This window comes from Notechis scutatus, chromosome Z (assembly GCF_049901735.1).
Source record: "Notechis scutatus isolate UNSWTSFEM ecotype Mainland chromosome Z, rNotScu1.2, whole genome shotgun sequence".
Taxonomy (NCBI): Eukaryota; Metazoa; Chordata; class Lepidosauria; order Squamata; family Elapidae; genus Notechis; species Notechis scutatus.
In genome coordinates, this window is record NC_142025.1 from 60,001,512 (window position 1) to 60,024,014 (window position 22,503).

The 22,503-nt window shown below is 39.3% G+C and overlaps 1 protein-coding gene across 5 annotated transcripts in view; it reads right to left on the reverse strand.

The window, feature by feature from the left end:
• Positions 1-22,503, reverse strand: part of MYRIP (myosin VIIA and Rab interacting protein) — a 199,272-nt gene that overhangs the window by 88,174 nt on the left and 88,595 nt on the right. For all 5 annotated transcript variants that reach the window (XM_087947207.1, XM_087947208.1, XM_087947205.1 and 2 more), the window contains exon 3: positions 18,615-18,836. In XM_087947207.1, the coding sequence (XP_087803333.1) occupies positions 18,615-18,836 (222 nt within the window). The remainder of the gene's footprint in view (positions 1-18,614; positions 18,837-22,503) is intronic.

Below are 22,503 nucleotides of genomic sequence, written 5' to 3' on the forward strand. Positions count from 1 at the left end.
TGGCTATGTAGTTACAGTGGGCTCTAGCACTCAGATCCTTAGAGATGAGTACTCCAAGGTCCTTTACAGAGCTTTGATCATCAACAAGATCTTGACTGTTCAGCTTGTATTTTATTTTCTGATTTTTTTTGCCAACATGTAAGACAGAGCATTTATTTGTTGAGATTTGAAGTTGCCATTTGTTTGACCATTCTGATACATAGTCAAGATCTTTTTGAAAGGTAGCAGTATTGTCTGTGGTATTGAACAGCTTTACATCATCAGTGAAAAGAACGCAGTTGCTCTTTATATGATCACAGAGGTCATTTATGTAGAGTATGAAGAGAGTTGGTCCTAGAACACTGCCTTGGGGGACACCACTATTGACAGGTACAGAATTTGATAGGACACTCCCAATTTTGACCATTTGTTGTCTGTTTGACAGGAATGCTTCTATCCAGTTATGCAGGTGTCCAGAGATACCATAAGATTTTAGTTTTAGGAGTAGTTTGTCATGTACCACTGAAACAAAGGCTTTACAGAAGTCTATGTAGATTGCGTCTGTTGCTTTGCCCTGATCGAGTTGTGTAATCCATATGTTTTTGCAGTGTAAGAGTTGCAGATTACAGGATAGTTTTTTCCTGAAACTAAATTGTTTATTAGAGAGTAGGTTGTTTGTCTTTAAGTGGATAATGGATTGGTTAATAATTGATTCCATGACTTTACAGGTGACACAGCATAAGGAGATTGGTCTGTAATTTTCAACTAGGCTGGGGTCTCCCTTTTTGAAGATGGGGATGACCGTGGCTTGTGACCATAGGTTAGGCAAGGAGCTGGTCCTGAAAGATTTTTCAAAGATTATGCTTAGAGGTTCGGCTATGGCAGTGGATAGCTTTTTTAAGAAGTAGGCACATATTCCATCCGGTCCAATAGATAGAGATGGTTTTAGATTGCGTAGTGCTTTTTCAACATTGTCTTCTGTAAAATCAATATGTTCATTGTAGTTGTCTGTGGTTCGGCTAGGAAATACTGGGCATGATCCATTGCTGTTTAATGTGCTGTCACTCCTCTTGGAATCGGAAGAGCCGAAATGTGATAAGCCTTAGCAATGCAGGCCCTAATCCACCTGCCCACCATCGTTGCCGATACCTTCAACCCCAAGGAACTGGGTTGAAATGATACGAACAGGGCCTCCATCCTGCGGAACGGAAGGGTCCTCCAGATGTAAGTCTTCAAAGCCCTCTCTACATCCAGAGTGTGCCATGATCTCTCAAGAGAGTGGGAAGGAGTAGGACAAAAAATGGGAAGGACAAGTTCCTGTGCTCTATGATATCTGGAATTAATTTTAAGTATAAAGGAGGGATCCAATCGCAACACCACTCTATCTGCATGGAAGACACACAAGCCCTCCTTGACAGAAAGAGTGGCTAACTCCGAAATCCTCCTAGCCGAGGTAATGGCTATGAGGAATGCCACCTTTAGAGAGAGGAAGTACAAGGTTATGGATTTAAGTGGTTCAAAAGGTGGAGATATTAAGGCTTTTAGAACTTTGGGAAGGTCCCAAGTGGGAAATCTGTGAACCACTGGTGGCCTTATGTTGGAAGCCCCTTTTAAAAATTTGCGAATGGTCTGATTGAGAGACAGGGAACCTGCAAAAACAAAACTGAGGAAAGGGCTGCTACCTGTCTATGTAAGGTATTAGTGGAGAGTCCCTTGTCGAGATCCTCCTGCAAAAAGTTTAAACTATTGGTCACAGAAGCAGAAATGGGGGAAATCTTGGATTTCAAACACCACTGGCAGAAAACTTTCCAAGTGGCTTGGTAAATTCTGTTAGTGGAAGGCCTTCGGGCTGCTAGGTCAGCTTGGTAAATTCTGTTAGTGGAAGGCCTTCGGGCTGCTAGGAAGGCTGTTCGGTCTGGATGGCCTTCTCAGAAATCTTTTGCTTCCTCAGCGCGCTCTGCTCAACCACCATGTGGTCAGTTGGAACCACTGAGGGTCCAGGTGTGAGACTTCTCCTTGGAGAAGAGAGACTTTGAGAGGAGGGATTCTCCAAGGTGTGGAGCATGAGAGGTTCACCAGGTCTGCAAAACAAGGACGTCTGGGCCAGTATGGAGCTAGTAACAATACCTCCTCCTCCAAGATCTTCTGAATCACCGCTGGTAACAATGGAAGAGGAGGGAAGACATACAGCAGCCCCCTAGGCCAACGACACCTTAGGGCATTGGTCCAAAAAGGAACGATATACCAATTAGTTGACAAACATGGAGTAATAGAGACTGATTTGGGGAAAAAAGAAGGTAATTATAAGAGAGTACTTTGAGAACTTATATAAGCAAGATACAGTTGATCTAAACAAAATAGAAGAATATTTGAAAGAAGGAGCTTTACACCCGCTACCAGGGGGCATAAAGGAGATACTTAATAAAGAAATAACTTTAAGTGAATTAAAAGAGGTGACCAAAAAACAAAAAAGCAATAAAACCCCAGGCCCAGATGGCTTTCCAAGTGAGTTATGTAAAGAGATAGGAGAGGTACTAGAAAATGTGTTGCTAGAGATCTGCAATGAGTTATTACTGGAAGCTAAAATTCCAGAATCATGGAAGGAAGCTTATATTACATTAATCCCTAAAGAGGGTGCAGATGCCAATCAAATAAAGAATTATAGACCAATATCTCTTCTAAATTCAGACTATAAAATTTCATGACTGTAATGGCAGAAAGATTAAAGAAAGTGCTCAATGACAAAATCCACCCTAACCAAAAGGGATTCCTTCCCATGAGACAGATTAGATATAATACAAGAACAATAATAGATATATTAGAATTTTATGAACTGCACCCAGGAAACCAAGTGGCCCTTGTTTTCCTGGATGCACAAAAGGCCTTTGATAACTTTAACTGGGATTTCATGAAATACCAGATTAACCTGATGAAATTTGGTGGTAATTTTGCAAAAATGCTAAATTCAATTTATGCCACACAAAAGGCAAATGTACTGATAAATGGAGAAGCTACCAAACCATTTGAGATAAAGAAGGATGTCAGGCAGGAATGCCCGCTGTCATCTCTGCTTTTTATAACAATTCTAGAAACATTATTGGACAGAATTAGATCGAACAAAGAAATTAAGGGAACAAAAATTAAAAGTCAACAGTACAAATTACAAGCATTTGTGGATGACATGGTATTTGTCATAGAAGAACCAACAGATTTGGGACCAGTATTATAAAATGAAATCGATAAATTTGTCAAATCAGCAGGATTAAAAATTAATAAGGAAAAGACCAAAATGCTAGTTAAAAACTTAACAAACAGTAAACAAAAAGAACTAGAGGAAATGATGGGATTACAAATTGTAAATAAGATTAAATATTTAGGCATTTGGCTAAGACCTAGAACATCAACCCTGAGGGAGGACAACTATATCAAATTATTGCAACAAATTGGAAAGGATCTGAAAAATTGGAGTAAAATGCAAATCTCATTATTAGGTAGAATATCAATGATCAAGATGAATGTCCTACTCAAAATTTTGTATTTATTTCAAACAATTTCAATATTATTTGATAAAAAATTCTTTAAAGACTTGGACAAAATTGTTATGAAATTCATTTGGGCAGGGAAAAAAACAGAATAAAAAAATCTATCTATAAGGCAATAATAGCAGAGGTGGCTTTGGACTTCCTGCCTGGGAGACGTATTACAAAGCGACGACATTAGTATGGATAAAGGATTGGATTAAATTGGGAAACAAAAGAATCTTAACACTTGAGGGCCATGATTTACAAATAGGGTGGAACCCAAACAATAAAAGCCATTCATATTTTTCCAGACACACTCTACATAAATCTCTGATTAAAATTTGGACAGATATCAGAAGGAACCACTACATTAAAATTCCGAGGTGGCTTTCAACAATGGAGACGTTGTTCCATCCCAACACGATGAATATTAGCAAAAAGCTCAAATACCACCAAATTCTAGATAATGAGGGAAAGCTTAAATAGATTCAGGAGTTAGAAACCCATGAAATAATTATTGACAATTGGTCCTACTTTCAAATAAAAATAGGCATGTAAAAGAATATGGATTTGAAATAAAAGACACTCAATTAGATAAAATAATCCTGGGCCCGGAGAAAAATATGATATCTAAATTATATAATTACCTATTAGAATACGAATTGGTTGAGAAAATTGTGAAAGGACCAATGCTAGTCTGGGCAAAAAACTTCGGTTACAATATAGATCTGGACGACTGGGAGGAAATCTGGCAAAAGAATCTTACATTAACAAAATCAATATCATACAAGGAAAATCTATATAAAATGATATGTAGATGGCATCTGGCACCCTATAGATTAGCTAAAATATATCGAACAGCAAACCCAAGCTGTTGGAAATGTAAAGAGAAATTTGGTACCTATTTCCACCTTTGGTGGATATGCCCTAAGATTAAAAAATATTGGACAAGGATAAGAATATGGATAGAAGAAATTATCGAATGCGGACTGGAGTGGAAACTGGAACTGTTCCTTCTGGGGATGTTTAACGGGGACTATCCTCCCAAAGTGAGATACCTGATCATCCACTTACTAACAGCGGCATAAATTTTTTTGGCGCAATGTTGGAAAAGGCCCAACGTACCACCGATACACATTATTATTCAAAAAAAATTATGAATGTGCTGAAGTGGAGAGGCTCAGACTTAAATTAAATGGGAAGGATGATTCAGAGTATTACCTGGTCTGGGATAAATGGTACAGCTGGGTAGAGCGCAAGAAAAAGAATGTAGAGAATAAATGAACCCAGGAAACATATTATATATAGTTGTATATACTGAATGTATAAAATAATGGCTTCAAGCTTCTCTTCTATTACATAAACATTATGAAGGTTTGATTGATTAAATAATACAGTTATAATCCAATAGTAATAGTAGAGTAACATGTGTTATTTATTAATTAATATGTAATCTATAAGAGATAAGGAATACTTGCCAGTTATTATTTATTATTGTTTATTATGAACTATCAAACCTAATATCAAATATAATAGAAAGAAATATGTTTGCTGTTCTATTTGTATGTTTACTATTTTTTATTTCTATATATTTGTATGTTTGTATCTTTTTAATCTTTTGCAAATAAAGTTTGTTTTAATAATTAAAAAAAAAAAAAAGAAGGAGCAGCCCTAAAACTGGAGCATTGATTTAATGAAGATACTTCTTCTTGTCCCTGGTTTCAACCAGGTGCAGCTCCAGGACCTCGCCAAACAGTTTGTCCCCTTTTATGGGAGAAGAGGCCACCTTCCACTTGCACCGACCGTCTGCCTGTCAACTCTTCAGCCAAAACATTCTACGGGCAGCTATGGATGTGGCGATGGCCTTGGAGGCAAACCTGGCACTGCAGTGAATTCTGCGGTTGCGACCAACTTATGAATATCCTGATGGATTCGCACGTCAGATGCAGGGACACGTTCCTGCAATTGGCGATGCCACCATAGAGAGGACCTTGTGAAAAAGGAGGTGGCCGAAGCCGCTTTAACTGCCCAAGCGGCTGCCAGGTGAGTGCGCTGGAGGGACTGCTCAATCTTCTTATCCTCAGCTTTTAGTGCCTCTTCACGATCTGCCAGATTGGATGAGGCAGATACCATAGCCACAACCAGTGCATCAACTGTAGATACCTGTAGGGAGCTGATTAGCTTGGGCCCCATGGAAAAGAAAGGCCTCTCATTGGTTGACAGCGAAGAGTAAGTACCAGGGGCTTCCATCTGTTTTTGTATAACATTGAGGAATAATCTAGGGACAGGCACCATTTCTGGTCTTACAGCTGGTTCATCAAAAAGTTGATCAGGTGGCACCATGCCATCATCCTCTGTTTCACCAACATCAGCTCCAGGCCCCAGCTTTGCAGTTTTATTGGCTTTGAATAATAAAGCCCTAAATTTCTATGCATCAAAAATACCAGTAAAGGAAGGTCTTTGAGGGGCCATATCCTCATCCTCTGAGAAATCAGATTCTTTTTTCTCATCTTCAAGGGCTCTGCCTGAAATGCTGGGTAGCGAAGGCCCTGGGGAATCTCTGTCTCTGAAGGAATAGGTTTCTCTGGCCTGAAAGGACCTGTCTGATTCTGATTGATTTGAGGCTTCAGAGATATTTCCTTTAGACGCTCTAAGAGCCTCTACCACTCCCCTTCTGATAGCCTTGGCAATAATGGCTTCCAAATGAACAGCCTCATCCTCTTCCTCAGAATTGTAAGGTTCAGGAACAGGTCTGGCCCTTTTAGGGGGAGGAGGAAGCAGCTCCTCCACAATTGAAGGCTCCCTATCATACCTCTCAAGGTCTCCCAAAGTAGTTGGATCCCCAACTGCAGAAGAATTATCAGAGGACCAAATACCAGGGCAAGGTGGCCCAGTAGAGGTAGAAGGCCCTACTTCCAGTTGTAAAACTGGGGGTTGTGCAGATTGACCTGACCTAGCATCAGAAGCCACATGGTGGCGTTTCTCCAACCTTTTTCCAGAACCCTTTGGTTCTTTCTGGACCTCTGGTTCAGCTCTAGCTTCAGGGGCCTTCCTCTTCTGTCTGCCCCTGGATTTTCCTTTGGAAGTGGAAGGGTTGGGCTCCCTTTCTTGTTCTTTATCAGCCATCTCACCTGGAGAATGAATTAATTCACAAGAAAGAAGCAGGGAAAGGAGGGAACCTGCTTGGAGGAGTATTAATAAATCCAATCACAAAGGAATAATGCAATAAAAAGCCTTATGCAGAAAGAAATTAATCAGCTTACGTGGTTAGCCGGCTTAGCAAGCCTGTAAAAGGCTACTACTGGGCTGCAGCCACACCCTGACGGCCTCCCACCAGGTTTTGGACCTGCAAACAGGTCAGAATGGCGCCCACGTGATTTGTCAGTGCTGGAGATGTTTCACCAACCGTTGTAACTCAGCACTGGCAATGTAGCCGATAGCGCCCTTCAGCTGGGGGTAATCCCTGCCAGCTGGGATAGGACCGATGCCCGATCAAGCGGCTACTTTGCTTCCTCCGTGGTTTGCAAATCTCTCTGCCAGATCCTAAAGCTGTTGCTGCAGGCTGCTGCACTGTGCGTTTTGCAGCCAAGGCGATCCAAATAGCAAGCCAGGAAAGTGAAAGAGAAACCGCAAGCGATTTCTGCTGTTGCGCGCTACCGTGCCAATCAGCTGGCTGCCCTTATTGGGCCGATCGCCTGGAGCCCTCCCACGTGGTCCTGGCTCCCTGCGCTGAGCCTGGAGCCCTTCGCGTGATCTGGAAGTACTGGAAGCTAAAATTAGCTCACTCACCAGTCTCCAGCAGATTCCAAGCCTCAAAGGTCGGTTTAAAACTTTTTTTCCTTTTTACGATCAGGCTCCAATTACAGCTACATTGGAGCCCTGTAAAACACATCGAGTCCTGGCTAAGACTGAGTCATAAACTGGGGAGTGGCTTCAGCAAAGGGGCAGAGCTTGAATTTGTGCAGACTCAGTCAAACTGGTCTAAGCAGAGTTAACCCCATCCTATCTGGACTCACGTAACCATAGACATGAAAAAAGGGATATGGTTCACCAGTTGATGGCTGTCTCTGCTGGAATGAAGAAGCTCTCAGACCCCATTTCCCTTTTCAGTACTTCTGTTGATAGCTTGCTGAAATCCATTCCTTCATTGACAGGCCCCAGGTCCCACTATATTTCACTTTATTCTGACAGATGTTCCACACTTTTGTGACTGTTCTGTCCTATGTGAGAGGATCTCCTTCCAAAACACATCCAGACTCATATGATACTGCATTTCCCTTTTGTAACAGCATACCAGGTGTGATTCAGAATATCTTGAAATCCCATGATGAGAAAAAATAACAATAAACTGAGGGAAATACTTATACTGATACCTGCATGGATCTCCTCCCATATGCTGAAATTTCATATCAGTTTTCATATGTGGGAAAACCTATTATTATTTCACTATTAGACTTTATGCTTTCTCTTGTTTAGGTCTAAATTACCAGAAAAATCTGTTTTTGTTTTATTATTGCATGTATTAAGAAATATGTTTATGATATATTTTCTTAGTAACACTACAGATATTCCTTATATACATAATAAAGGATCGATGTTTATGCTAATGTTTTGACTGCAGAATAAAAGTACATACAAAAAGCTGTGCTGGATCAGATTAATGATTCTCCCTAGTTTATCATGTTGTGTTTCACTGTAATTGACAGAGTTCATACTATTATGATACAACTATACTATTGCTATGTACTATACATAGGAATAAATTATCTAGAAATTCAGCTTCAAATTTTAACTAATAGCATACATTTCAGAGATTTCACACAGCTAGATAAATAAAACAGCTACCGTGTTTCTCATATAATAAGGCTGGGTCTTTTTTTTTTTAATTCTTTTTTTTTTTGGTTGCTTTTTCAAATCTTAAACTTTTCATTCTCTTCCTCCCCTTTCCTTCCCCCCCCCACATAAAATTACTTGATCATTAAAGATGGCTTCTTCTTTGTCCCAATCTTCTTGTTCTGCAAGCGTTTTTTGTTGTTTCTCATAGTTCCAGATCTCCATTTCTAAGAGTTGAAATACGAAGCCAAAAGAACCTCTCCCTTCTTGTGCATCTTCTTTGTACTTTTTAAGTTCCATTTTCAGTTCTTCTAAAAGTGGTGCCATTTTAAACACTTTTAAACAACCACCCGATTGATTTTTGTCATTTAAATACAATAACCAAAAATCCAAAGATCACCAAGTAATCCAAATAATCCAAAACTGTTTCTTCTTCTTTTTTCCACTTTCTCTTCCTGGAGTTCTATTATTTTGTTGCCAAGTTTCAGTTAAAATGTATCTTTTAGGAATCTTGTTGAGGTTTCACTGTAAATTCCTTTTAGTTCCAGGCAGTCTCCTCCATTTTTCCAGATCCTGCCCTTTTATTCTTTTTCTCTCCTTTCCTGCTTTTAAAAGCTTTTAAATATCCATAAATCTTTATTATCCCTTTGACATTTTATTTTCAGCTTAAATGCCTATTGATGTCAAAGTGGATTTTTTTTTCAATTTCTTGCTTAAGTCTCTTAGCTGTCAGTATAGGGAAGGGAAGAAAAAAACCCAAATCCTATCCCTTCCCTCTGTCCTTCGCTGCTTCAAAATCTTCTTTGGGAACAATGTTATTTTTTTTAATAGTTTAAATTCCAGGGTACCTTACATTGTTGCTTTTGCAGTTTAACCCGGTCAACTAAGACTTTCTCTTCTTATCTTCCTCCTGCACATTCTTTTCCGGTTGAGTTCTTCTTTTCTGACCTCTGCTGCAACCGCCTTCAGGAAAGGGAATAATGGCCAGCTGAGGAGGAGAGATGTGGCTCTCCTCAACCCTGCTGGCAGTCTCCTCCCTCTTCACCACCTCTACGGGGTGGCTTATCTGACTCCAATCTTATGGGTAGGTTTTTCCACATCTTCCAATCTTACACTGTTTCTCTGAGCTTTCTATGCTCTTGTTTTCTATCAACCTATGTTCTTTGGTGCTTGGTTTCCTTTTTCTGCTGTTCCCCTCACATACCCAATGCATCTCGGCCCCGCCACGAGCTGCCGCTGCCACCACTCAGCAGACCCATCCAGCCTGAAGGAGGTGAAGTGGCCAGGTAGAAAGACTGTGAGTGGCGAAACGCTTGCCATAGACACCCAGGCCCAGCAGAGACGGGGGGGAAGGCACACAATACTGGCTGGCCTGGGCAGCCATGGTGCTGATGGGGAGATACAGCTTTCCCTACTCACAGTGGCAGACTTTTGCTTGCTGGGCCTGGGCATGCTCTACTACCTCTAGCTAGCCATTTCGCCTTCTTCAGGCTGAGAGGGCCTGTTGCTCTGGGCAGTGATGGCAGTGGCCTAATAGACCTGTGTGAGGTGTTGGCAGCCTTGGTGGTGACAGAGGCCACTGGTGATGCTGAAGTGCATCGGGTGCAGGAGTGGGACAGGTTCCATGGGTGGGCCAAGGGCAAAACCCATGAGGTGGCCAGGATAATCAGTGACTATGACCATTACCAGCAAAACCATTACTTGCAGATGACTATTTGGAATAATTAGAGACCTGAGACCTTGTCTTGTATGAAATGCCCGGCTCTATGACATGGTGTCTTCTGGAAGTGCTTGACTGTCTAGAGACTACTGCATGGCAATATGCAGGTCGTTGCATTGGCAGGTAGCAGGTCTCTGTATAGTCATTATCCTGGCTCCCACTTGCTGGGTAGCCATTGTTTCACTGTTCTGTCCTCATTATGTTGGTCTGTGTGCATCTTGACATGCAGCTAAACCCACATATCCTCCAATAAAACAAACTGTGTGCATAGATCTGGGTGCTTTATTGAAAGAACAGGATACAGTGAAACTGGGGAAAATATGGATACATACAATGAGAACCAAATACAAGATAGGCAGTATTGAGTTGCTGCTGAACATAACAATTAATAAATACAAATAAACTAAATCTCATCAGCAATGCTGTGTGTGTGTGTGGGGATATGGGTTTGTCCTTGGATGAACATGTGCCACAGGTGGATTCTTCTTTATGATTCTGTCTCCTCCAAATGCTAAAGGAAAATGGAAACTGGCTTCCCAGAGTGCACTTGTTTTGTGCGTGCGGGCTGATGGGTAAAGGGGTTGGGTCAGCTTCAAACAATACAATTAGTATTTGTCCCTCTACTAGATTGGGCTAAAGAGCAACAACAGTGTATATAAACATTTTATTCTGGGGCATGTCAAAATTCTTAACAAATCAAGCATTTTTCCTCATCTGATTTTGTTATGTTGCATCTGTTCATATTCAATTTTAATTTTCAAACTATTTCTGTCTTTTTACAAAAATAGAGGTGTGAAATCTACCTGAAAACTTACATATTATATTCTAACCTCCCATGTTGAGAAGTTATGGAGATTTGGAAATGTGTACACAGTCAGAATATAAATTTCTTTGGGTAGAGAAGAACCATTTGTTAAACAACTCAGCAATGTTAAGCTCAGCCCTGAGTTTTTTTAATTTGAAAATAAAAATTCAGAAAAATATATTTATTTTTGATTTCCATAATGAAAATGATTTTATTATATCCCAGAAACCTTAAATCACTGAATGTCTGTCTAGCTGATCTGGCAACATTGACTTGCTCCAGGTTTCTTCAATTAAACAATCAGGACCTTGAAAGTGCACTTTCTCAGCTATAATACATGCCCTCTGATTTGATGGTCCTTCTCTGACATCCAGTGCCACCATCCTTCTCTGACATCCAATGCTTTCTAATGTTTCTAGTATTGGCATCTTTCCTTCTTGTTTTTATCACTAGGTCATTTTATTGTTCTGTATGTTTTTATTGTGAACTATCTAGAAGCATTGGGAATCAGATAGTGTAAAAATGTAACAAACAAATAAATAGGATGCTCAGGTCTATTGATTGATTGATTGATTGCATTTATACCCTATGTTCTTCAGGAACTCCAGGTGACATAGATAGTACTCTGTCTTCTTCTTCCCCACCACCAGCACAACACTGAGATAAGATAGGCTGGGCTAGAACGACATTCCCCAATTCACTCAATGAACTTCCATGGATGAAATTGAAAGTGTCTTTTCCTAATCTAAAACCTTAACCACCACAGCAGACGGGATCTCTTGAATTAATAAATCAGGTACTACTGAATGTAATATATTATAGCCTCCTATTCAATTATAAAAATAAAATTTGAACATGCTCCATTAATGATTCCAATTTAGAATCCCCCAAATCAGCATTAATGTTTTATGTGGCTTGCAAGCACAGTCTTCATATCTGTGAGGGATGGCTATTTTTTTCTGTTTGCTTCGCTTCATAACTTACTAATTTGAAAATTGATGGTTTTACATACAAATTTTCTACAGGAGTGCTGTATATTCATTACATGCTCAATTGGAACCAGATATTAAAAATGTTGATTTTGTACTTAAAAGGCAGGACTTTCCCTGCTTGCATTTAACTACCACATCCCTGGCTACATTTTAGAATTCTGTTTTCTTCTTGTCCCTTGCTCAGGAGTCAGATAGGTGTAAATCATCTTTAGCTGCACTGGTGTGAAAACAGCATTTTCCTTGTTTCCTATATAAAATGTACAAAATCTGGTGCTTTATTACAATTGATGTTAGACTTTGACTAAAATTGACTACAGTGACTTCAAATCCTCAGGGAACTACCATTATTTAGTAAATTTCTTACATTTTCTGTTAACTCAATGATGGAAGGGTAGCACTGAGAAAAAGCTCTCACTTTACTGTTAAAAAATGTTATACCAAATGCTGCTTTATCTGGCTTAAAGGAATTAGAAGGATTGTACCATACACATGGATTGTGGAAGCTTGTGTTCAGTTATTTCATCAATTTAACACTTTGGAAAAATAAACTTACTAGTATTGCAATTTACAGTTCATTTCTTGGCTCCTGTGACAACACTATTGTGCTGGCATCCTTGGTGAAAGGGAAGAGTCACAGTCAGCCTGCAGGTCCCCAGTGTTGCCAGGCCCCATATGTCCTCACCGGCTCCTGTGTAGGTGCTTAGGGGGCAGAGGGTGGGTAGGGGTGGCCCCTTACTGGTTCCAGGCCAATCTCACAGATCTAAGGCTCACCACATTCTGGCCCAGAGGGCTGCTACCAGGTTGTAGATCAATGCCCGGTTGGCCTGGGCCAGGCTGAGGCACTGCAGGCCAGTCCTTTGCTGGTTGCAGGGTAGTTCCGCGGGCAAGATCTAACCACTTCGTAGGCCAGATGTGGCCCACGGGCCTTGAGTTTAACACCCTTGCGCTAGAGCAGGGATCCCCAACCTTTTCGACGCCGCGCGGCCCGGTTCCGGCGTCAGCTGGCGCCGCGACCGGTTCCTGGCGTCAGCTGGGCGCCGCCATCTTTTTTTGATGAAAATCACTTCCGGTGATGTCACGGAAGTGATTTTTGTCAAAAAAATGGCGGCGCAGCGCTCGGTGAGCTTTTCGGGTAGAAATGGCTTTCTACCCGAAAAGCTCACCCGGCGCTGCGCCGCCATCTTTTGACCGAAAAATTGCTTTTTTTACCAAAAAGATGGCGGCGCCCAGCAACCAGCGGCCCGGTAAGGCTTGTTCCGCGGCCCGGTACCGGTCCGCGGACCGGCGGTTGGGGACCCCTGCGCTAGAGTGTAAAAATACACATTCATACATACATATGCACACATTATATACAAGTACATATGTTGTATAGGTAACTGAATATGAATTTGTAAATAAAATTATCAAAGTAACTGGATTCAATTTGATGACCTTTCTGGAACACTTAGGTGCCTGTCATCTAAAAAAAAGGATAGCATTTTCTTCCTTTGAATGATCACTTCTCTTAAGTTATGTAAAAAGAGCAGAATGCACAGAGGAAAATGGAAATAACATGGAATTTATCATTTAAATGCCTACCTAGTCTGAAAGGGAGGAGAACAAAACTTCGGATTGCTCTGTCCTCACTCTCTTTTCAATAAAAGGAAATGTAGAGATTCTGTTTGGCTTTCAAAATCTAGATAACAATAAAGTTATATCAATTCCTGTAACATCTGTTTCCTGATCTAGTCTACCATGATAAATTTAGCACTATTTTTTTAAAAAAACAAGTTTTATTAATTTTCAAAACACACAAGTCATCATTATCCATTACATATTTAAACCTTTTTCCATTATAAATTTAACAAGTCAGATGAACTATAATTCTGTTTTAAACCATTTCCATATAAACATACGAAAACCTCTTATCCATTTTCTCTTTATTTCTCTTTACTCTTATTCCATTTTATTATTATTATTTCATCTATTTCTTTCTGACTTAGTTACCATTATTCTCATTCTATATTTCTGCAAGGTTTCATTAATTCTCCCCCCCTAAAAAAACATATATACACAACACACAAAACATAAAAAAAATCTTTTTGGAAAGTAACTTGGACCCAGGTATCTCTTTCTTCATGGACTTCAACTGTATTCATGCTCATATTACATATCATTACTTATTTTATTTACCATTCTAAGTCTTCTATATTAACTTCTCCCCATATTTCACTCTTTTTAATTCTATCTTAATTAATCATCTTAATTTGAGTCATTATATTTGTATGTTTTGTCCATTCTTTATTGTACCTTTGTCTCATTCCTTATTAAAAAAAAGAAATTTCTCCTGAAATCACTAATCAGAGTATGATGCCTTTCTATCTCCCCACTAAATTAATCAAGTTAATCTTTAAAATAACACCCAATACCCAATCCGATTTTGCTTGGTACATTCTAACTGAATAATACATCCAGAATAATTAAATACATAGTTAAACAATAAATCTAAATATTACAAACAAATACTATAATATAAATTTTATAATAACATCAATACCATAATCTTATTAAACTCTTTAATTAAAGCTCAATATTCTAAATCTCCCCTGATAAATTTAGCACTATTTTGTTGAGATTGGTGAGATATTTGCCAAACTCTTCTTTCTCATTCATCAATCATCTCATTGGTTCCCAGGATTCCATTGTGAAAGGAGGATTGTCTATTGTTGCAGAATGTAAATCTCAGTGACACAATCTATGTGAATCTATTAATTCCAAGACCCTGTTTTTTATTCTTTTGCTATGTATAATAATTGCAAGAACTTATACAAAATATTTTTACCTAAGGTTTTTACCTACATAATCTATTGCAAGGGTGTCAAACTTGATTTCATTGAGGGCTGTATCAGGATTGTGTTTGATCTGGGGGGTTGTGGGGTCGTGGCCAGGGGGGGCATGGCCAGCTCGCGGTCACTTGTTTCAGGGGCATCTGTGATGGCCAAGTGCTAAGGCAGGACTTTCCTTAGACCCTTCTTCACTCTCATTAAAATTTGTTTTGTTTTTAGTTTATTTTTCTACCCTTCTGCCAGTGTAAATGGGCTCTATTTTGCTAACAGAGGGCCGCAGGAAGCCATCGTGGCTGAAAATGGGGACCAGGAGGGCTGCACATGGCTCTCTTGAGCTCTGTTTTCACTGACAGAGGCATTGTGGACCAGTCCTTTGCTGTTTCCAGGGCAGCTCTGCAGGCTAGATCTAAGCACCTCATGGGCCGGATGCGGTCCGCGGGCCTTGAGTTTGACACCCTTGATCTACTTGAATTTTTTTCAAATGTTTCTTCTGGGCTTATAATTCATACCCACATAAAAGAAGAAAATGCAATTGGTAGTAAATTTGAATTGTCTCAGGATTACATTATGGATAGAGGCATTTTCACATGTGGTGGACTTGCAACGCTGCAAAAAAATATTGGAGACTGATTCAAACATGGATAGAATAAACGGTGAGGGAGTGTATTCCATTTAAACTGGATTTTTTTTTCTTGGAATAATATCAGAAAAATATAAGAAGGAAATAATGTATCTAATTGTACATGTTTTGACGGCGGCTAGAATATTATATGCACAATATTGTGAAGGGATTGGAGCATAAACAGAGTGCATATACAGTGTGTGTCTGGCCCAATCTTTGATTTCCTTGCTGAACCCCATTGTAACTTATGCTGAGCTGGGAGATGAGCCAACTGCAGAGATAAAAACTTCTGGGCGAATAGCCAATCTTAGCCTAGCAAAGTAACTACTTGAGAAATGCAAAATGCATCTATCTGCTTGTAACTAACTTAGAATGTCTTCTTCCCAGTAACTTAAAATGTGAGAAATGAAGCTTTGAGCTAAAATGTATTTCTTTCCAATCCATCTAAGTAATGTCTCTTTGTTTGTAGAGATGCTGAGAAAGTCATGAGCTTTGCTTGATATGAAATAATGTTTCCATAGCAATGACGGTCTTTGCTAGCTGTGTAACCTATAAAAGTTCAAGAAAAAGTTTTTGCGCACACCTGCTTTTCTCTCTCTGCCTTGCTGTTTTAAGGTGGGAGACTGAAAGGTTGCCCAGTTTTTCCTTTCTGATATCAGAAAATAAAACTGATTATCAGTAGCCTCGTGTTCAGAGTTTCATTGGATTTATTAGATTCTGAGCTGCACTCAAAAAACCTTACAATTGGAAAAATGAAATCATACTTCCAGAAACAGAAATAATAAGAAAAATTATGGCATGTGCAGAATCAGATAGGTTAACTTTAGAAATAAAAGACAAAGAGAGTCAAAATATTATAAAACATGGAATAAATTTTATCAATGATTATATAGTAGAAGACAAGGTCAAAATATTAGTAATTATGATTAGATTAATTAGTAATTAATATATTAAATAAGGAGATTATTCATGATGAAGTAAAATGTATATATGCATAACAAGGATAAGTTGGATGTATTGTGTTGTATTCTCATAATTAAAATTAAAAATAAATTTTTAAAAAAGATAATACACTTGCGGCCCATGCTTCTGGTTGATGTCACGCTGGGAACAGCTGGAGAATTAGCGGAGCTCTGCCAGGTTCCGTGAAAATCAGCAGGTAACTACTTGCCGAGAGACTCTACGAACTCAAAGCCACCCTGGAGGGGTGGTGAAGGAGAGGTGCTTTGTCGACCACGAGGAAACTGCAATTTCCTCATTGATCCAAATAAAGCTCTTCTGAACAGCAGCAGGGATGACGACCATTTTCGCCTGTCACAAGCTGGGACAACCAAGACACTAAGATTTGTGCTGGAGTGATTTGTGGACAGAGCATTGAAACTGGGTGAGATAACTTCTAACCTTTATTTTAGAATTTTAATTCAAATAAAATATTTTAAAAAAATAATCTCCAAACTTTACGTAAGTGGCGACTGGATACGCGGAGAAAGATTAAAGACTCAGATGTGAAAGAAATAACTAAATGATTTAAGACACAGAAAGCCTGGAAAAGATCTAACAACATCTTGAAAACTGATTATAGGGAGAAATTGCTTTGTTAATCTTTATTGCTAACCCCTCCTGATCAGTTGACATTCTGCTGTTTGGTTTTTGCACACTGTTTAATGCTGGATCTGGAATAGGGGAGCCACCTACTGGAGGAAAAAGATTACTGCAATGTGAGAACTCAATTGTTTAATATATACAAAAGAAAGGAGAGAAAAAAAATAACATCTGGAAGGCCACTTGACCTTGATTCTATTTCAGTAGGCGATTTGGATGTCTGGAAATATCTCCTGAGCTATTTGGAAATCTTCAAGCCAAATTGAATAGCAAATACCTAAAACCCTATTGAAACTGTTTAAGGAAAGGTGGACTTGAAAGACTTGAGGAAACTGGTGGACCAATTTGGATTACTGATGCTACTTGATAGAACATCCTTAAAGGCAAAAGAAGAAAGGCAATAGAAAAAGAGAGAGAGAGAGAAAAAGAAGAAGAAAAGAAAAAGATAAATAAGACTTTAACATTCAGACAATTGGGAAGGCATAAACTGGGAAATTAAAAAGATTATAAATCAACAATGTATAGCTTTTAAGGACTATAAATATAGGGGATTTGGAAGTATAATTCTGGGACTGACTAAATTTCTTTGGAGTTTTTAGATATTGGGACACTGGAATCTTAGCGGTATATTGAGTAAATTTTAATATATTAAACTACTATAAAATGACTCAACAGGAGACAATGAAGATGTATGAAGAAATGTTAGTGACACTTAATAGCGTTTATGAAAATGTGACAAAGAATCATAAGGAGATGATGGGATTGTTCAAAGATAAAGATATGAGTGTCCAGTATTGCAGTATTCACAACTTCTGGAGGCAAATTGTTCTATTGATTAATTGTTCTAACTGTAGGGAAATTTCTCCTTAGTTCTAGGTTGCTTCTCTCCTTGATTAGTTTCCACCCATTGCTTCTTGTCCTGCCCTCAGGTGCTTTGGAGAATAGCTTGATTCCCTCTTCTTTCTGCAGCCGCTAAGATATTGGAACACTGCTATCATTTCACCTCTAGTCCTTTTCGTCAAACTAGACATATGCAATTCCAGCAACTGTTCTTTATGTTTTAACCTCTAATGTCTTATGTTTTAATCCCCTAATCATCTTTGTTGTTCTTCTCTGCATTCTTTCTAGAGTCTCAACTTCTTTTTTACATCATGGCGACCAAAATTGGATGCAGTATTCCACGCGTGGTCTTCAAGGCATTAAAATGGTATTAACACTGCACGTGATTTTGATTCTATCCCTCTGTTTATACAGCCTAGAACTTGACTTTTTTGGCAGCTGTAGCACACTGCTGGCTCATATTTAAATGATTGTCCATTAGGACTCCAAGATCCCTCTCACAGTTACTACTATTGAGCAAGGTACCACATATACTGTACCTGTGCATTTTGTTTTTCTTGCCTAAATTAGAACCTTACTTTTTTTACCATTGAATTTCATTTTGTTATAGAGCCCAGTGTTGAAGTCTGTCAAGACACAGAGTTATCATCTCATCAAACCATCTTGAAAATAAAACACAATTAAATAAACAATTTCCTTCATGAAGAAAGCAAAATCTTCTGAATAATTTATATGATTTTCCAAAGAATCAATAACCAACAGTGCCATAAGAAATTTCTGGAATACTGAATGCGTCTTTTCATGTGACATTAGACTTAATGGCTTAATAGTGGGAAAAAGAAGTCAGAAGGCAACATGTCACAATAAAAACTCACCTAGCTTGCTGACACATGTTGCAGAGCCAAGCTTTCTCTTTTCTCTGATAAGAACTGCAGCTCTTGCAGATGTTGTATTTGCAGTCTTGACACTGTCGTTTAGGATTGATGAGAAAAGTAAATGGGGAGCAGCAACGCATGCAACAATGCTCATTAAATCTTCCGTGTTTAGAAAGGATGCTGCACTTGTTTCCCTCTTCATCAAGCTTCTGTTTCATTTCACTGGAATCCCAAAAGAAAAAAAAGAAAAACAGAATTGACATAACACTATATTTAAAGAGTAGTATCACTCTATTGCCAGGACATACTTCAACAAAATAAAATGATTTATTTTTAATTGTAGAGACAATTACATCAGCAGAACTGATAGGTGTTTGTCTTTCAGAATAAAGGCGCATCTTCTGAAATGGGTCCAGACAGCCTTGTGTAATCCAACAAGAGCAGCAAATCATGGCCATAAAATGCCTTCTTCAGCCATTGAGAGATACTTACTACCTACGCGCCACCAGGTGGATCCAAACTCTGTGTTTAAAGTTTTACTGCACCACAGGAACTCTCGCTTCCTGTGTTTTGCTGAGGTTGCCATTAACCACTTATGCATGCAGAAGCAGCTTTATGTCAATCTATGCCTCCCATGGGTGTAAGACTTGTTATTAGTTGTTTTTATGTCAATCTGCACCTCCTATGGGCATAAGGCTTGTCATTGGTTGCTTTTTTGCATACATTATAGGCTTAATTAATGCTCTTGATAGATTTTATATTTGAGGCTGATTTTCAACTGTGTTATTATCATGTAGGTACTGATCAATCAATATGAAATGGTTGCATCTACCTCTGTTCATCTTTTGACTATATTGTTTAAAATAAAATGACTTTTTGTCCACTAGCTTTTCCCAGAATAGGTCTATGCCTACTTCTCACCTCTTCAATACTGTTCTGTCCTAGGCTTCCCCAAAAAGTACTAAGCAAACTCTGTGTCCCGGCAAAACCTCTTTTATTAAATGAATGTGAATTTATTGCATTCACATTCAGCCAACAGCCAGGCAAACAGTCTTGCAAAGGTATAATTATTAGCTCAGACCTTATCTATCTTAAAGCTGCCCGGTAAATATTTCCACATGCAGTGCTGACAGGGAAGAGTCTCTAGGTTACATAGACAGATCTTCATGAGGCAGGAACGAACAAATTGTTTCCTGCAAAAGCCTCCTCTCCTTTTGCTCTTCTTTTAATCCTTATGGGAGGGGCCATTCATCATCCACCTTACTCCCATGTCAACCCTGAGCCAACAATAATACACGGATGGCCTCAAATCTAATAAGAAAACGAGGTGTAATAATTCCTTAGGTTATCAGAAGGAAAAACCTCTGATCGGGAAGGAAAACTACCTCACACAGCTCGAGTTACAAATAGCGCGACCACACAGTTTTGAAAAACAAAGGCAAAAACAATGGCTGTTAATTTTGGCGCGAGCGCGCTTCCCCGCAAGAAACTCCCGCCGCGTGGGGAAATGCCTCCTACGGCTTCTCCTTGTGGCTAAAAGGAATGGTGGGGAAAGGGTGGAAAGAATTCTTACTGCTTTCCACACCAAGATGGTGTTCTGAGGGGAAAAATCAAATGATATGACTCGGATGAGAGCGAAAACGCCCACGCCGCTATTGCCGATATAGGGAAAGGCAATGCGGAATCACAATGGCAAGGGGTAGAACAAGCAGATGAGGGGGGGCTCAGAGCAATGCCGAAGCCGCCCGCTGCTTCGGGCGTGAAACAGCACTGCCAGAAAATGATCTCCGATGACCAGATGGAGAGAGCTAATGTCAGGAGATCGTAATGTGATTTGGAGGCTAAAAGCCTGAAAAAAATGAACTGGACTACATCCAAACCTGCTGAGTAATACTCCTGTGTCGGCCAAGGAAGAACAAAAAACACTGCCTATCCACAACGAGGCTGAGCCAAAACTGGGGAATGCTGGGGAGGAGTCCCGTGGAGGAGGAGGAGCGTTCCACAGGTTAAGCCCAGCCTAGATATGCAGAGACTGAAGCACCTCCCACGACTACTGGATGCTCTGAACAGCCCATGGGAGAAGAGTGGGAGGGGTGGAACTAGGGTATGTAAAGTGCTGAGAGGCAGTGGCTCTCAGAGCTGGCTTTATTTGGAAAAGTCCTTTCTCGCTGTTGCATTGTTTTAGTTTCTGGAATAAAGTGACGATTACTCCAAACTGTGAGTCCTGGCTGCTTTTTCCAGGTGGGAGACCAAGAGACCAGAGGCAGTTGAGATCCTGTTTCTAATGGTTCTTCTAGTATAAAAACCAAATCATTTGCAAATGTCTGTAGTTTGTATTTTTCCTTTTTTATTTCCCTTTTTCTTCTTATCTTGTCTAATATTTCTGTTTAATACTTCTAAAGTCAGTACAAATAGCAATGGCGACAAGAGACATCCTTGTCTTGTTCCTTTAATATTGACCTTTTTAGTCATTTCTCCATTTACCATCACCTTTCGGTTTGTTTATAATATAATGCCTTAATCATCTTAATAAATCTTTCCCCAAAGTCCATTTCTTTCTATTGTGCTAGCATAAACTGCCAGTTCACATTGTCAAATGCCTCCCGTGCATCTAAGAAGATAACACCATTTGCTTCTCTGGGTGTGTTTCATAGTATTCCAAAGTGTTCAAAATTATTCTCATATTGTCTTTTATTTGTCTCTTAGATAAAAGGCCATTTTGATCTGAATGTATACATTGATTTAGAAATCTCTTTAGTCTTTCTGCTATTACTGAGGCAAATATTTTATAGTCTGCATTCAATAAAGATATTGGCCTATAATTTTTTATCTGATGTAAATCAGAATATTGTTTCGGTATGAGAGTAATGTATGCTTCCATCCATGAGTTTGGTACTTTCACCTCTATCAATAGTTCATTAAATACTTCCAACATTGTGTCACTAAAAGAATTCTGTAAGGTTTTATATAACTCTGCTGGTAACCTGTCCATATTATAAACTGAAACAACAAATTAAGATAGATCTGGAAAAATGGAAAAAATTGCAATTATCACTAATAGCAATAATTAAAATGAATATATTGCCTAGACTATTGTATCTGTTTCAAACAATTCCGATAAAATTGGAGAAAAATATTTTGAGGACCTTAATAGAATAATACTAAAATATATATGGCAAGGAAAAAAAGCAAGAATTAATTTAAAAATGCTGCAGGATATAAGAACTAGTGGACGGTTTGGACTAACCAATTGGGAACTATATTACCAATCCGCGGAGTTAACAGGGATGAAAGAATGGATTGTACTGATGAGACACTTCCAGTGACGTCGCGTTGTGGTGGTGCAGGAGAACTTCACTCTGTTCTCCTGCATCAGGTTTTTTGCCTTCGGATAGCCGCTCATGGTGCGGTTTGATCCTGGAATGATCACCAAAAGGGAAGAGAGACTCTTGGAGTCTAATCAGGAGTTGCAATCCCGAAGCGGCAAAGAAGAAAGCCCGAATTCTGGGGTTAAAGAAGTCAGCCTGTCGTGGGCAGATCCAAGGATGCGGCGAGCCATTAAGGAAGGAAGCAGCAAGGAGATAGCGAACTGAGATTGGGCAAGATATCAGTACTAAAAACACTTTTCAGATTATAACTGGAGTATTGTTTGAAGACGAATTGTTTGTATTATTGAAATCCAGAGTGAAAGGGGTGAAGGTGGAAAGTGGCGGCAGTGATCTAGTTTCCTACTATAAAGGTAGAGAAGTAATTGTGCTCAAACAGGTGCCAAGAAGAGTCCGTGAGCAGAGGAAGGACTACCGATTCCTCACTAACTATCTTAATAAAAAAAGTATTTCTTTTAGATGGATCACTCCTGAGGGTATCCTAGCAACATGGAAGGAGAAGA